Here is a 17,634-nt window from a genome sequence, read left to right on the forward strand (position 1 = left end):
GGCGGCCAGCGACATGCTTGCAAGCTCTTGTTCTCATTTTCCCAGCTTCTATTTATTCAAGACGTAGTCAGAGCAGGGAAAAGGGACAAGTCAGTCGACCACAGTCAGTCTCATCCCCTTCACAACACAGCTGTGAATGTCATTAATCTCTATTTATTTAGGGGACTTCACACCCCTTACAATAGGCAGCAGCTCCCCGCTGGCTTCAGTTAAGATAATTATGTTATACCAAGGATTGGGTTTCAATCATAATAGGCAGAAGAAAAGGAAATTGTACTTGAAGTTGTCAGTTTTTTAAAAAGCTTTTTTTGTGACTCCATTCAGTGACTGCTCTTGACAAAGCTCTCCTTAAACAGCGCGCTCTGAACATGATAACCACGCACATGCCACATTAATCAATGTAAGCCTCCTCCTTGAGTAAGATATCATGACATTCAGGGACAGGGAAACCCACCCCCCTCCCGAGAGGTTTAGAATGTGGTTTACAAACTCACTTGCTCCATCACCACCCACACTCACCTAACCTGGAGTTTTGAGACATAAAAACGCAAAAGAACAAGGAGGTGAAAGGAAATGACATTTGCTTCCAGTAACCACAGCTCCAAGACCTGAGGAGGCCAGAGCCACACAGGAACAGCATAGGAATCGGGGGCAAAGGGAACCCAGTCAAAGCCACAGGATGGGCTGCGAACGCACGCTACTCCTCAGACGCAGGCAAGGCCCCCACAGGCCCGTGCACCACCGAAAGCTGTTTTCTTTCTACAAGGTTCCTATCAACACTTTCCCCCTAATCTCCACCATCCTACAAGGAAGGCACACAGTCTTGCCTAAGTTATTTTCATAGTGTTTTATTTTATTACTCTATCAGTATACTGATGCCTACACAGGTGTACACACAAATGACCTGAGAATTATACTAAGACGTTTCTGAAAATCCTCAACCACTCCTCTACAAGGCTGAGATCTGTGATGATTCAGACCTCAGACAAGTAGTATCTCTATAGTATTTCAGTACCTTTCAAAGGCATTTAAGCTTCTGGATAATCAAATGTCTAAGGAACTGACTTGGGCTCTACTTCAGACTAAACAACAAAATAAATGATAGACATTAGGTTAAAACTGAAACAAAACAAAACACCAAACCTTCAGTCAATAGAATGTGTCAATGCTGACTCATTACTGACACCACCACACACTTAATATGGAATTCTGGACTACCTTTGCAAGCCTTTTGTAAGTCTAAAACTACACTAAAATAAAGCACTGGCTGAGAGTGGAGATGACTCAGGTAGAAAAGTGCCTGCGAAGAAGTGTGAGGACCTGTGTCTAAACGGCCAAGCCTGTGTAAAAGGTCAGGCGCAGCAGGGCTGCATCTGCGACCTCAGCCTGAGGACCCACTCATGGAGGGTATGGAGACAGTCAGACGGATCTCCAGCCTGGTTTGTTTTTTAAGACAAGGTCTCTACTCCCCTCACCTCACCCCCAATTTGCCTACAGGGCTAGGGACTTCTGGCTAAAGTAAGGCCTGCAAAGTGATAGGCAGACACTCTGGGTGGTTTACTTGGTCTGGGAAGCTACTTCTCTGATAAATGGTTAAATGTTGAGCGTTACGTTGTCTTCTAATGACAAACGTGTAGACATTTCAAAATACGATTATGATTAATTCAAGTATGTTAAACCTTGAATTGAAATCATTCCTGGTAAGATGCGTATTTGGGCAAGTCAGTTTGCTCTTTAATTTTACTGTTGATTTTTAATTAAACCCACCAACTCATCCTGGATGGCAGTAGGGTTTAGCTCCATAAGGAAGGATTACTACAGTGCCAATATCCACTCCCTGTGTCCCTCCAGTGTGCGGTCACAGAGAAGGGCCTTCGTTCATGAACTGCAGTTCAGCAGTGAGCTCTGGGAAAGCTGCTCTTCTTAGACTTCCTTCTAAGCAAAGTGCCAATAAATCATAGGATTACAGATGTTCCCGTGATCCAGAATGACCATGACACTCTGAAAAGAGACCAGTGCTCCTGGACTGTGTATTCGGAAAAATTATATATCAGAATGTTAAGGGTTCATGAGAAAGGTTTTTTTAAGTTCTCTTATAGAATACATCCCCTGCCCCTACTCTTCCCACTCCCCACTGCCAACCCTCTCCCCCAGATCCATTCCTTCTTAATATCCCTTCAGAAAAGATCAGGCCATCTAGGAGAGGGCTTCTGTTGTTCAAATAATCGTGTGTGTGTGTGTGTGTGTACGTACACCTGCAGGGCTTTCGTATGTGGATGTATATGCTTATGAAGGGCTGAGGTGAGGGTCTGTGTCTTCCTCAATCTTACCTTCCCCCTTATTTCATTTTCCTTTTTAGTTTTCTGACCTGAGGTCTCCCTGTGTAACCTAGCTGTCTGGAGCTTGCTATGTGGACTAAGCTAGCCTCTAACTCACAGAAGCCTACCTGCCTCTGTCTCCAAAGTATAGGCCTTAATTTAGCCTGTAGGCTCACTATAAACATCAGTGACAGGAAGACCGGTTCTCTCTCTAGCTTCAGCTCTGTCCACATGAGGTGGTGCATGTTTTTGGTACACTCTGGGCCCTGGGTAGTATAAATCACCCCATGAGTGCCTCTTCAAACTGCCATGACCAAAGTTACTGGACAAAACAGAGACTGACCACTGGGACCAACCCCTTCTTCATCTCCTAGAATGACAAACCAATGGATCTACACCATCTCCACTGAAGGGAAGGGCATGAAAACTTGGGCTGTGGATGGCTACCTGGCTCCTCTGAGAGCTTCTGTAAAGCAGTAGCCTCAAGACGCACAGACAGCAGCCACTGTCTCACTCTGAGAGACTAGAGTCCCCTAGGCCCAGCCATGTTCTAGCATCTGGGCTCCAGAGGACAGTCTGTCTTCTAGTAAGAAACTGGTTTCCACTGCCAAAGCCCAAGTGAGTTTCTCCTCCATAATGTGACTAAAACCAAGAAAACTAGCAACTTCAGGATCCACTAGAGCAGAGGGAGTTTCCCATATGACCCCATAACTAAGGCGGAGGATGGTGGCTCAGTCAGCAGTAAGGAATACTACAAGGATACACTCACCCAGCTCTAAGCAGCTTCGGTCCATTGTTGCTTCCCACTAACCACCGCTACAAGTGATGTGTGTGGCATGTTGCTCCCGTGCTTTCCTTGTCTCCCTGCATGGTTATCTCCTCAGCCAGGAATGATTATTATTATAGTCACATGAGTCCCACAGTCCCAGGCAACCAGACAGCATTTTCACATTGCTGTTTAATTCATACCCCTTCGCTGTCCAAGTTCCTCTCGAGACATCTTGCCCAGCTGTGATCCAAATGTTCTTGGCATGTCTTTCTGCGTGTTCCTTAACGGCTGAGGCAGCATTTTCAAGACTGCTCTCTCCGTCTCTCCCAACCTAACCTCTCCAGTATTATTAAATCTTGTCAAAGGCACCTTCAGTGGTCAGCACCTGGCTCTCTCTTGCCTCCGTTCTCCCCTTCTCTCTGAGCCTGCCTGCCTCCCTCTCACTGCCATGACCCCAGCCCCATCGCCATTAATCAGCCTGGATCATGACACCCCAGGCAAGTCTTTCAGCTGCGAGTGCCCCACCCCCACCCCTAAGTTTCTACAATGAGATGGGAAGGTGTCACTCATACAGGTACCACTTAGCTTCAGGCTCTTTGCTGCTCCACACTTCCAGGATGAAGTGGTCACAGCTCCAGGGCCTCCAGCCTCATCTCGCTCCTTCCTATGCCCATCCTGTGTTCTATCGAGTTTGTGAGATCTTAGGTAGACCATGTACTTTTTCCTATGTCTGACACTTTGCTTTCTTCCTCACCCTGTCTGGTTCTCTGACACAGGGTCTCACCACATAGCCCAGGCTGGCCTCAAGCTCTCCACCCTCTGCCTCAGTTCCCCAAGTGTTAAGCATCCTATGCCCATGCCACTCATTTTAACTCCTCCGCTCCGATGTTAAGAATTGAAGACACAGGAGTCAGAAGCTCTCCCACTGCATTACATTTCTAGCCCTCTGATTGTCATCAATTCTTAAAATCTTAACTCAATGTCTTTTGTGGCTTAACCCATTTACAGCATACCTCAGACTGAGTAATTTGAGGTTTATTTTGGTTCCCAGTTCAACAAGTCTAAAAGCACAGCACTACAGCTTCTTATCTTTTAGTGAGAACCATGCACTGGCCTGTGAATGATGGAATATCAGAACAAATTGGGCCTGGGCAGAGGAGAGGGAAGAGATGAAGGAGCCGACCCAATTTATAAGAACCTGCATTATATAGAGCCAATCTATTACTGTGGGAATTAATACTGCCTCAGAGAAAGGGTTCATCATGCTATAGCTAAGCAGTTTTGAAGGCCCTGTAACTTCTCAATACCACTAGACAACATATCTTATTTGTTCACCAGTGCGTTCCCAACAGCTCTCTTGGCATCTATCCTACCTCAGGGTTCAACAAGGTTGAAGCCTACAATAAGATATTTAGTACGAATGCTGTACCTCCAGATGAGCCAACCCCTCACCCTCCTGCTGCAGATATGCCCGGAAAAAGGAAGCCTCTTCCTCCACAGCAACTAGGATACACCTCACCCTGCTACACACAGGCCTGGAAGCAGCAGAGCAGGGCACATCAACATCAGCGAGGTCTTAGGTGTCCCACTATTGTGAGATAACACAGAAATGATTTAGGTTTACTGATAATCGCTGAGGTCAAGGGCTTCTCGCCTTCAAGATAAGTGTTTAGGAAAAACTGTTTCCTTCACAGACTCTGGCTTCAGTATCTCTGGGATCATAAGACTGCTTCTGAGGAGAAAGTATGCTAAAATGGAGTGGGGATTTAAATATACCAATAGTATTAGTTAACTATCAGCTCAATGTAAGTCCAGCATTTCCAGGACACATTTTAAAATTCTTTTCTACACTACCTTGAGAACAGAATGCTATACTAGTTGAGTTAGAGAGTTAGCTGAAAGGCAGAGGGTTTGCTTTACACATGCAGGGACAAAGATATGATTCCCCAGTACCACAAAAAAGAAAAAGAGAGAGAACACTATTCAATTAGTTACATATTCATATATTTATACTGAGGACAGTATGGATTTTATTTAGATTTAAACATACTAAAAATTTTATATGCAGAAGAACAAAAATCACACCTTATTTGTCCTCTAGCCATTTCACAACGTACTGTGAATGACAGCCACACAGTGTTAGGGCAGGCGTGTGAAACATGCCTACAATCCCTGCAGCAGGGAAGCTGAAGGAATCCTGTCTCAAACCAGCAAACCCAACCCAAACCAAACCCAGTCAGTTACTGTCAGTTCTCTTCCTTGGACACGCATGCCTCCTTTTTCAGTGAGGAGTTTCTTATTTTTTTTTTTTTTAGACTTAATAGAAACTACATTATAAAGGGAAGAGACTTATTGAATACTAATAAGTTACAAATGGGTGTGTGCCATGTATTTCCATGGGTTTAAGAATGAATAGGGAGCCCTCAGAAGGCAGAGGCAGGTAGATCTCTGAGTTCGAGTTCAGCCTGGTTTACAGAGTGAGTTCCAGGACAGCCAGGGCTATACAAGAGAAACCCTGTCTCAAAAAATAAAAAATAAATAAAACAAACAAAAAATCAAACATACAGAAACAGCTGGAGGAAGTATTGGATACTAACACTAACTGCACCAAAGACAGTGAAGGAGAGCTTTCCCGGGTCACAGGCAGGACAGTGAGAACAGAGCCAGACACACTGCTTCACTCTTACCATTCTGCACTACACCAAGGGTGCGACTGCCAAGTTCTCAGAGGACAGAACTGCAAGAACTAATAATGGTGGGCCACCATGAACGACTCAGAGGCAGGAAGAAAGCCAACACTGCACACAACTGAAAATTTCAACAAAGGTAAGCTATAACTGATGGACGGCTTTTTAAAAATTACATTTTATTTACTGTGAGTGTGGTGTGTATGTGTATGTGTGTGTGTGTATACAAGCATTTACACAAATGCCATGGTGCATGTGTGGAGGTCAGAAGACAACTTATGGAGTTGGTTCTTTCTTCCACCATGGTTCCAGTGACCAAACTGAAGGTTGTCTGTTGGGTGTGGCAACATGTACCTTTCCCTACTGAGCAATCTCCTGAGCCCTTCTTCACAGCTTTTAAAAGTTCTATATTAAAAAAAATTTTTTTTGGTTTATGTGTATGGGTGTTTTGTCTGAATTTATGTCTGTGTACTACATGTGTAAAATGCCTGTGAAGGCCAGAAGAGGGCACTGGATCCCCTGGACCGGAAGTTACAGATGTGATCCACCTTGGGGGTGTTGGGAATTGAATACCAGTCTTCTGAAAGAACAACCAATGCTCTTAACTGCTGAGCCATCTTACTAGCCCCAGAGCTACATTCTTTAGCAATGAAAACTTCCTCCTTTAAACTAACTCCTTTAACTAACAGGGCCCATTCAATTTAATTAAAATTTGCTGTGCACACAAGAAACAGTGATAGCCCCAGATTAGTGTTCTTTCAGAGGGCCCTTGAAGTTTTTAGAGATGAGGGATTAGATTATTCCACTATGGCGAAGGCATAAGATGTATGAGGTGACCTCTCAACCAAGCGCTAAGGGAGTGTCTACTAACAAAACAAATGGTTCATTAAATCCATTTCCTCCTGGAAAAGTTCCTAAAGGGAGCACTTTCTCTTTGACTTCACTTCTACAGTGCATGAGTGAAGACAACTAGTTGTAACACATGGCATATAGAGGAAACTATCTGAACCCACAGGGCAAGGGACCACAATGGACCGGTCTGTTATTGTCACTGCAAGCAAAACCTCAACAATCCTCAAACTGCCACTCTGGGAATGTATGCTGCAGCAGGCACCACACTGGAAATCCCAGTGCCACGTACACTGAAGGAAACCAGGAATGCTGTTTTTGTTTTCCCCAGAAAAATTAATTTGTAAACTCATAACTCATAATAATAATAAGAATAAGAAGGCTTCACAAAAAGCAGATAGCACAGAAAAGCAAAACACCCTCATGAGGCAAACCTTACATTGCTGCCATAGCTTTTTTGAGTCAATATAAGAATGACAGCATTTCAATAAACTTTTGCCAAAGTAAATGTCTGACTGGAAAAATGGGATGCTGTTTTTGGGCAAGTCAGAATTTCATACTTGTCTGGTACTTCCAAGAAAATGTTACACAGCTTTTTATCATTACAATAAAAAATATCAAGCATAGACTAAAGAAAATATAAACTATTGAATAACATAAAAATGTAGTGGTTTAACTCTATAAAATAAGAGAGCAAAAGATGAAGACAAAAATAGTTACGAGGCTGCCCTTTGGTTAGTTCAGAAGTGAGAAGGCTTACAGGTAAAATACAGGAAAGGCCATCTAAGCTAAGACCAAGGCTGAAATTAGAAAATTTAATAAAAATCAGATGCATTACGAAAAGTGTTATTTCAAAGTAAGAGGAAAAATAGCTGGGCTATCAATAATTTTATCACAGTAAAACAACCTAGTCTATTAGGAAAGAAAAGGTATACTTCAATTGGTGAAGTAGAAGAAGCAAAGTAGTTTACAGAATAGTTGAATCTCTGCTAGCTCTCTCTTCTTTCCTACTGTTGACTACATTATCCTTTTAGAAACAAAACCAAACACAAATAAAAACAATCATTACCACCGGAACAATTAATTCCTGAGAACCTAAGAATTCTGCTGTTTCCTATGAATTAAAACAAGTGTTAAAAACAAAACTTAAAGCAATGTCTGGTGACCCCCCCCCACAGCAACCTGTACACTTATAGCTAGTTGTCTGTGGAATGCAATGTAGGGTTCTCTGTATTTAATAAGGAATGTCACAATATGGAGAGATGCACTCACAAAGATGGGATCCTGGCACCAACCTCCACACACGCTACATGCTTATAAAATCTCTGCTCTCGAGAAACAAATCACCTGCATGCAGACTACTGCAGCTGAATTTTATTATGAGAAGGAGAGCAACACCACGAAGGGGCAGCAGGATGTCTGATAGGCTCAGCCAGCAGGAGGGCCAGATGAAGCGATGGTCTGCTACTAAGACCTCAGGAGTTAAGGATTTAATGTCCCACCACAGACATTGTCCCGCCTCCGCATGCTGCAGCAAGGTGCTGTCTGCAGCGACCAGAGCATCCCCCAGACAACAGGCCGTGGGAGGCTTTCACGCTATGCTCACTGTAATTGCTTCCTCGTGAACAGAAAGAAGAAATAAATTCCAGATCACAGTTCACTACAGAGGCATTAAAAGGCAATCACTGCAGTAAGAGAAGCCCAGTGCTTCTTTCCCCGATGGTCAGCACTGACACGATACTGGGCTACGGTGTTCTATACCACTGAGGAATCATGCCAATCAAGGGCTCTGGAAGTCCCAACACAGGGCCCCTTGCTACCGAAGTGGATCTCTATCTGTGCCTGATGAGAAGCAGATCTACTCAAGTTTTTCCTGACACACAAACGCACCACCTTTTAAAGCGAACAGCCAACCATACTGTGCATCTGTGATTGAGGAAACACTAAACACTTGTACAAATCATGAAAAATTTCCCTCAGCAAGTGCTGGAGCCTGTTTGTGAGTGTTCACACTCTTCAATACCTATGTCAATAAGCTGTAAGTCTGTAAAATCCGTATTTTCTTATACTGTGAACTCGTAAGTCTGGGGTCAGTCAACAAAGGCACAGCTGTTGTTTGTCTTAGATTTAAATCTTGTAACTTTTATACATGTGTCAGTACACATGCACACACACAGCCCTGCTATAGGTGCAGGTCTAGGAACCCAGTCTTGAGACTTCCTATCAGTTTGGAGGTTAGCAATTCTGCGCACACTATTAGGGTTTGGATCCAGAAGGCCCACCAACCCTTCTATGAGCATCTGTCACGGGTAAGGGAACAACCCCCCAGGAGCCGCAGGGCTTTTGGACACAGGCCACCAGAGTCATACACCTCACCTCATTCTCCTCACCTCATAAGACACGAAGAAGCCATTCGGCACATCACAGCACATGGACCCCAGCCGCCACGCCTTACCCGCCATGTGCCTTCCAAACCAGGGGTTCTCAGCCTTCCTAGTGCTGTGCACCTTTAATACACGTGACCCCCAACTGTAAAATTATTTTTATTGCTACTTCATAATGGCAATTTTGCTACTGTTGTGAACTATAATGTAATTATCTGTTTTCCGATGGTCTTAGGAGACCCTGTGAAAGGCCAGAGGGGTCGTGATCCACAGGTTGAGAACCACTGCTCTAAACTGTGACCAGAATGGTCCTCCCTTTAGTTGTCTCTGTCACATATTCTGCTATAGCAACACCCACACCAAAATTCAAATTTTATCTACCTACATCTATCTCCCCAAGCAAACCTTGCCCTCCTGTTTCTCCCTCTTTCCCGGATCCATGTGTGTTTTCGTGTGTGTGTGTGTGTGTGTGTGTTCTCCCCCTCCCTCCCTCCCTCCTTCCCTTTCTTAGAGTCTTTCTATGTAGCTCAGGTGAGTTCCAAATACTGATGTCCCTGCTTACAACCCAGCCATTTCTAAAGTGTTCAGCAGTTTTGGGTTTCTCTCACACTAAGACTTCCTCCCAGGTAAGTGGCGTTTCACTGTTGCAAGCATGTAGAAATTACCCAGGGACACATAACTTACTTGGCCTTCTGAATCCATACACAGTAGTCTGAGATGTAGAGATCATTCAAAATATATGCTGGGTCATTTTCCTGAAAGATTTTGTGAACATCCAGGAGACACTTTAAAACTGCACTCTTACCTGAAGGAAAATATGAAAACATTTAGTCAATCTTAAGAAGAAAAATATTCGATTTCTTAGTTAAGAAATTAAGATCTGGAGGTAATACATTTAAAACAGTTCAGAGTTCTAATAGTTTCTTAAGAACATTTAAAACTAATGATCTAGCCCCTTACTCTTTATTTTTGAACAGTCCTAAGTTACCCAGGAGTGGCTGGGATTACAGGCCTACACTGTCACCTGGCTAGAAAGCATGTTTTGAAAGAGAAAACTTATGCTGTTTCAGACGTGGTCCCCAATCCCACCAGACACACACACACACACACACACTAGTGGGCTCACCAGCTTCTTTCCATGTGACTCCCTTCAGCCCTCAACCCCAAAACTCTATTCTTTCTCCTTGGAAATGTCTTTTATTCCTGCCCCCTCTCTGTAGCTGACAGAGTCCCAAATATTCACCAAAATACAGAAATCAAGTGGGAATCAGTTTTATCTGGTGTCATGCTCTGTTCCTTTAGTAGTTGGAACTGTTTTAACAATTCTTCCAGGTTCCGTTCACCTTTGGTTTTTGGGGGATGGTGCTTTGTTTTCACCATAGGTATGTGTTCTATTTATGTTTCCTCTTTTCTTGAACCTCTGCCTTCCCATTACCTACTTTATATTTGTAATAAGTGGTAGTGGAGGTGTCCACCCCAATCACTTGACACAGTTCCCCGGCCACTTGCATATACTTGGAGGCCTGTCCTTGACTTAACCAGGTAAACTTGCCATCTTGAAGTTCTCAGCTTGCACATAGAACCATAAAGCAACTCTGCTGACTTGCTCAGTTCGCTTTCTTATATAGCCCAGGACCACCTATCCAGAAGTAATACCACCCACCGAGGCCTGGGACTTCCTCCATCTATCACTAATCAAGAAAAATGCACCCACAGACTTACCTATAGGCCAATCTGATAGAGGCAATTTCTGAATTGCCCTTCCATCTTTCTAGATGATTCCAGCATGTATCAAATTGACAAAAAACTGACCAGCACCCTAGGTAACTGGCTGGCTGACTATAGGAGTTTCAAGTAGCCATCACAGGACTTAATCAGAAAAAAACTTTTCACTTGTAACTTGACTTTACTTCTCTACAGTGTGATACCCCCAAAGACTTCCTTCCAAGGTCTCACACCTTCTTAATATATCCAGATGAGCAGAAAATGCAGGATTTAGGGTGGCAGGGAGAGTACTAGCCCACTCACTAACTCAACAGGGTGAGCCCACTGTGTGCCCAGTACCAGTCTATGCAGAGGAGCAGTTACTCATTCTTCACACTACCTCTTTTTTCCAAATGTCCACCAGAACCATGTTATATGTCCAATAAAACCTGGACACAATCTACTATACAGCCCCTAAATACTGACAGATGAATGTTCAAAAATTTGATTCATGTGCATTTAAGCAACTGAGAAACAATATTCAGATGAGGTTTTCAACAAGCATGCCTTTCACATGCAAGACAGCTTGGGAAACAGGGATTTATAAGCTCTCTTTAAAAGCTATGCTTCCACAAGCCTTACCAAAACTATTTTCATGGAATTTTATGTCATAGCATGGTAAAAGATACCTAGATAATCTAAAAGAAGAATATTAAAGTCATCCCTCCTTCACTCCTCTATTGTCTCTCAAGCAAACAGCCATTTTCCGTGGTGAGCACGGCATCAGCCGGGTGCTTAACATCTCTTTTGTGCCAACTGTTCTCTCTGTCCTGTACCCAGCTACTTATTCAGGAGCTATCCACAAAGGAAAAGACTAGCTCTCTTCTAGCTGTCACATGGCCACTGACCAGAAGCTTCCAGGGACTCACAGTCCCTGCCTCCTGTGGGGCTTTTCCCAGTTGTGGTCTTGTCATCCTATGAGCAGAAAAACGCTGCTCAGGCCTAAAGCTAAGACAATTATTTGGCTCAAAGGCACTGTAGGAAAGTGACCATTTTTCAAGCAGTTCACTGCCTGTTCCAGAGTATAAAAAAACAAAGGTACTCTGCACAGTAACCACGGTAACTATTTTCACTGCAGGGAGGAGCTAGCATCTGTCCCCAGGACGTCAAATGGTCCAGTTTCAGAGATCCCCTAAAGCTGACTGGCTGGATACGCTAGCCCTATTCATAAGAGTCTGAATCCGGGGTCTCCTACTCACCCGTGAAGGCACTGCAAACTAGTGTCGCAGGACTGTAAATGACAAGAGCCATGAGCGTTTTGCTTCAGGAATGACTGTCTAATGATGGCACACTGAAACACACTAACGACATAGAGAAAATATGCAAGACAACAATGAGTAGGTGGCCAGTACACAGGATGTAACATGTCCTCTGGCTCTCCTCCTATTAGCAGCCAGGCGGGCAATAACCCCTCACTGACAGGCAGGCCAGTTATAACTGAGGTACTTAAGACATTGCTCCCATCCACAGAAGGATCGGAGTAGGAGATGTTTTTGCTGGCTAAATGCCCAAAAAGGAAAAATAATGTAAGCTGCTCCCTACACCCAAGAAAATCTCCATTTCTTTTCAGTGGGCCCCAGCACTCTCTGGGCACCTCGTTCTTCTCAGAGGTCAAGCTCAGTTGGTCTGAGGGAGCCATGGTTCTTGGTCTTTGACACAGCATTCATCTTTAGATTGGAGCTCAGTGAGTAGAGGGCCAGGGGAGAACATTACATAGACTGCTCTGACACTCTGTTTTATTCTCTTGAGACAGGCTCTCACTGAACCTGACAGCTAAACCCCAGTGTTGTATGTGTGTGCTGGGCATTTAAACACAGGCCCTTGCTGACTATACCTCCTTTTAATGTTTTAAGCTACACAAGATAAGAAGCCAAAAAAAAAAAAAAAAAAAAAAAGGAAAAGGAAAAGGAAGACTTTAAAGTCCTGACGGAAAGGCTGCCTCATTTATAAAATACATCAGAACAAAAGCCAACAGTAATTATCATCTTCAACATAATTTAGCAGACACCTAGGTATATTTCTTAAGTGTCTGATAAGACAATATTATCAAAAGAGATATCTTAGCAACTATTTTAATATTTTCATATGTTCATTTGAGCCTAAAAAGAGAGTAAAAATACTATGTCAAATCAATCAAAATGAAGAGAACCAAAATGTGTTAATTTGCTTCACTATCAAGCCGTTAAGATGAAGAATAAAGTCAAGTCCCTACCAACAAAATGCTTCTCACCCTAGGTAAATCTTATATATCCTCAAATTCCACTTAAGGTCTTTGCTTCTGCATTATAAGCAGCAGCACATACTTAAAACAATGAATTACTGTTAGGCAGAGTAAGGCCAGTTAAAGACCTATCCTTTGCCAGTACAGTGACACATTGTGTCCATACATTCACAAACAGAATTAGCAGGGAGCAAGAGCACACTTAGTTACTGTCAAACACATGGGGCTCAATCAAGTGTCTAATTTATCATCCAAGTATCAGTTCAGACATTCCTTTCTCTGGGAACAGAGTCCTAGCTCTCCTTCAGCTCCATTTCAGGTGCCCTTAGAATTACATCAATTAGAGCCAACACCAACATCACATCACTAACCCTACAAGTTAGGGCTTCCTTGTTTGTTTCACAAGAACTGAATGATTTGGCTAGGATTTGAAAATTTGTACATCTGACTCAGCCACTCTGTACCATAAACACAGAGTCTGCATTTGTCACCACATGGTGAACTCCAAGGCAGGAAATAGTGAGTTTTCATCTTTCATTCTCTGGGTTAGAACAATGTCCAGAAAACTCTATGTTCCCAGTCAATAAAGGCTGTGCTCTGGAGTAGACAGAAGCTAACATTACATCCTTGCATAGACTGCTTGGTTAACATGTACAAGTGGCCTTACTTCAAGCTTACTGTATTACTCTATATACATATGGGCCTCACACCAGTAATTCTGGTATAGGAGGATTACTCTGGATACAGAGAGAAACCTTGTCTCAAGACAACAAAAACAAACAAATAATTAAACAACAACAAAACCACCTAGTCATGGACCACCCCTTCCGGAAGGAAAGAAAGCCTACAGGCCTCAGAAACCTCCTTAGTTACAACAGCCACAAAACCACTAAGGTTGAGAGGGAGAGAGGACGCGGGGACCAGTCAAGCTGCCTGCATGTTGTCTGAGGACCTACAGAGAGTGCAGCTTTGTGAGTCATCACTTAAGCCAAAGTGGTCTTCTTGGAGGTGGCGCTGCTATTTGAGTCACCATATTCCTGTGAATAAACCTTCATCTATTAAATAACTGCAATAAACTCACTGGTTTACTAAGTGAGACATGGAGGAGCAGTTCCTTTGGTCTGTCAGTGCCCTATCTAGGGTGAATAGAAGTTGTTCATGTCTCCCCAGGAAGAATCATACAATGCAACTGACACCCAAACAGGACCAACAGAACTGTTTGAGAAGATGAGTACAGGAGAAATGGCTGTTTATTTCCTGCCAGGGAGCCATAGAGGCAGAGAAACTGAGTGCACTGGTTTGATTGAGAATGACCCCCAAAGGCTCATGTATTTGAATACTTGGTTCCCAGTTGATAGAACTATTCAGGAAGAATTAGGAGGTATGGCCTGTGGGAGGAGCTGTGTCGATGGGAGGGTGGAGGGGTGGAGGCTTCAACCTCATACCCACCCAGGTAGCACTCTGCTTCCAGTTGGATCAGGTTGTAAGCTTCCTATTGCTCCAGTTCCATGCCTGCTTGACATATTTCCCAGCATAATGGTAACAGACTGGAACTGTGAGCCCCAAAATGAGAAGTTTTGTATAAGTTGCCTTGGTCATGGTGTTGTATCATAGCAATAGAAAAAAGCCAAGACACTAAGGAATATAACTACTCATCTCTCCCTGAGACAGAGGTAATGCAAGCAATAGCAGACCATGGACTGGCATGGGCACCCTCACAAAGCCTTGGTTATCACTAGCTGAGGTCTCCATGATTGCAGTAAGACAAAGTTCTGGGTAAGAGGAGCAGTACTTGATGACAGGACACCCAGCAGGACTGTTCACAGCAGAGTTAAGAGAGCTGAAAGACTGGAGACAAGGCTCAGTGGTTAAGAGCACTTACTGTTCTTCAGAAGATCCTAGTTAGGGTCCAGTACCCACACTAGGGACTCATAGTCACCTTTAACTCCTGTCAGGGGGATCCAAAGCCTCTGGCCTATATGAGCACCTGTACTCATATGTATATATCTATACACAGATACATATTAAAAATATATCAAAAGAGAAAAGTGAAGTGAGGGAGAGAAGAGGGAAAGGGGGAGTGACTCAGAAGGACTTCGTGCCAGTGGTGGTGCTGAGCCCCAAGGTGGGACACAATCCCACTTATGACACAGGAGAAGCTCTGGCAGACCTGGACTCAGACTGGCATGTAAGCCGGGATGTAAAGCGCAAAGGCAATCAGAAGGGAGAAGTCAAAGCAGACAGTGGTGTCTGCACAGGTTGCCAGATGATGCACGCACGCAGGCAGGCAGGCAGGCACGCACGCATGCACACACACGGCAAGGTTTGTCAGTTCCTAAGGAGAAGGATCGGAACTTCAAAGGTTGTGCCAGCGAACTTCTGGAGCCTAAAGTAGCACGGATGGGAAAATGAAGCTTATCCGGGGGTGGGCAGTGCACATCCAGGACATGCAATGTGCTCGGTGAGACTGATGAACAGGAAAGTGCCACAGCGGCAGCCAGAGCCTGTCAGACTCTGACTCTAGCGCCCACCACAGGCTGCAGCAAAGCTCTGGTCCTTCCTGGCCTTGAGCTAGGCTGAGCAGTACAAGCTGGCTCCACAGAGAGCACTGGGGTGGACAGACTCACAGCCACGGCAGCAGTCGGCAGCAGTACCCCAAGATCAGTGTACTGGCTAGTTTTGTGTGTCAACTTGACACAGGCAGGAGTTATCACAGAGAAAGGAGCTTCAGTTGGGGAAGTGCCTCCATGAGATCCAGCTGTGGGGCATTTTCTCAATTAGTGATCAAGTGGTGAGGGCCCCTTGTGGGTGGTTCCACCTTTGGGCTGGTGCTCTTGGGTTCTATAAAAGAGCAGGCTGAGCAAGCCAGGGGAAGCAAGCCAGTAAGAAACATCCCTCCATGGCCTCTGCATCAGCTCCTGCATCCTGACCTGCTTGAGTTCCAGTCCTGATTTCCTTTACTGATGAACTGCATCATGGAAGTGTAAGCTCAATAAACCCTTTCCTCCCCAACTTGCTTCTTGGTCATGATGTTTGTGCAAGAATAGAAACCCTGACTAAGACAATCAGATAACCCAGATATCTCACAAAGAACAACAACCGACTAGGGAAGACTAGATGGGGTAGTCCTCTCCACAGGCCACGCCCTCAACACTCATCCTGTGTGTACGCATACAAGAGACCTGCTAGAACACATACATTTGTGAGTGCACGGAGGTCAGAGGTCAATGTTGGATATCATCCTCAATCACTTTTCAACCTATAGAAACCAGAGTTCACTCATCAGAGAGATTTACTAGCCGGCATGTTCCAGGAATCCTGGTTCCATCTCCCCAGCAAAGGATCTACAATGTGAGCTGCCACGTCCAGATTTTTCAGTATGCAAGGGATCTGAACTCAGGGCAGCATGGCAAGCACTTAACTGCCTGAGCCTTCAGCATGGTTCTTTGATGAAGCAATTGATGTGAATGGTGAGGTCATTTTTACTATACTAGACCTTACCAAGATTTCTTTTACTACCCTCCAAGACAAACTGGCATTTGTTTGGAGGGGACAGGTTAGGCCTTCAAAGATCCTTACCATCCTCTGTTTAAAGGTTTGACTATCTCCCTTAAAAAAAAAAAAGCATTATATATTGCTATGCTATCCCTTGTGTGCCTTACAGATGTGAACAGCATCTGGAATAACAATAAAAATGAGTTAAAGAGTTTAAACAAAGGCACAGCACAGGGGTCGAAAAGGGCACTCCTAGGAGCCATCACAGTGGGTGACAATCGCAGTGTTAGGGATAGTTACTACTCTATTAGTCAGCCAAGGAGCTTTCTGCAGCCCCACAAACCATAAAGGCTATTGCTATTACTGCTGGTTGCATGCCAAGGTTATGGTAAGTCCCTACTGCTAAGGGAAACCATCTACTTTGGCAGCAGGATGTGTAGAAGTCAGGCTAGGAATGAGCTGGAAGCTCTCTCCTTGCTTGCTAGCTTTCACAATGCTACAGTATGCTATGCAGGCTGCAGGGGCAGAGCTGTCACCAGCAGTCCTGTTGGTTAAGGACACTGCTTAGTGTACTACCGACTGAAACAATAGTGGTGCGCCTGTTACAGGTGCCACGGACGGCCTGCTGACTGAAGTTAAGGCCCTCTTCATAGGAGGAAAGTCATGCTTGGCATAGTAAATCAAAGCAAAGACCTATGGCTAGACTCCAGTGGAGAAGCAATCTAAAACATCCGTGTTCACACCCATAAACCGCTAGTGCAGGCTCAAGCATAAAGGGGAACTTCCCTTTTGCAGTGGGTGGTAGTCTGTAAAGCTTTATAACTGGTGAACTTCCCAAGAATAAGTGACTGTACCAGTCATTAGTGGTCCAGTACTCAGTATAAAAGAAAGAAAATAAGCAGACCATCTATGTCACCTCCTTTGGGGAACACTGAAGAACAGGCAGGGAAAAAAAAGTAAAAACTGAAGGAAAGAGTGGACCATGTATAGGTCATTCATCTTGGAAGGATGGCGAGGCCCACTAGACCTCTCCTAAGGCTGTAGAGCAGCATAACTGAGGAAGAGAAGTGGCTCTCGGACCGGGAAGCTGCCCGACAGCTATGCAGAGTCCAAGACCGCCCGCTCCTCACGCTGGCTGGGTCTCTGG

General features: G+C 44.3%; 1 protein-coding gene across 2 annotated transcripts in view; it reads right to left on the minus strand.

Moving 5' to 3' along the window:
• The window catches only part of Shq1 (SHQ1, H/ACA ribonucleoprotein assembly factor), a 99,403-nt gene that overhangs the window by 30,811 nt on the left and 50,958 nt on the right, over positions 1-17,634 (minus strand). For both annotated transcript variants that reach the window (XM_052174436.1, XM_052174437.1), the window contains one exon: positions 9,692-9,807. In XM_052174436.1, the coding sequence (XP_052030396.1) occupies positions 9,692-9,807 (116 nt within the window). The remainder of the gene's footprint in view (positions 1-9,691; positions 9,808-17,634) is intronic.

This window comes from Apodemus sylvaticus, chromosome 2, assembly GCF_947179515.1.
Source record: "Apodemus sylvaticus chromosome 2, mApoSyl1.1, whole genome shotgun sequence".
Classification (NCBI taxonomy): domain Eukaryota; kingdom Metazoa; phylum Chordata; class Mammalia; order Rodentia; family Muridae; genus Apodemus; species Apodemus sylvaticus.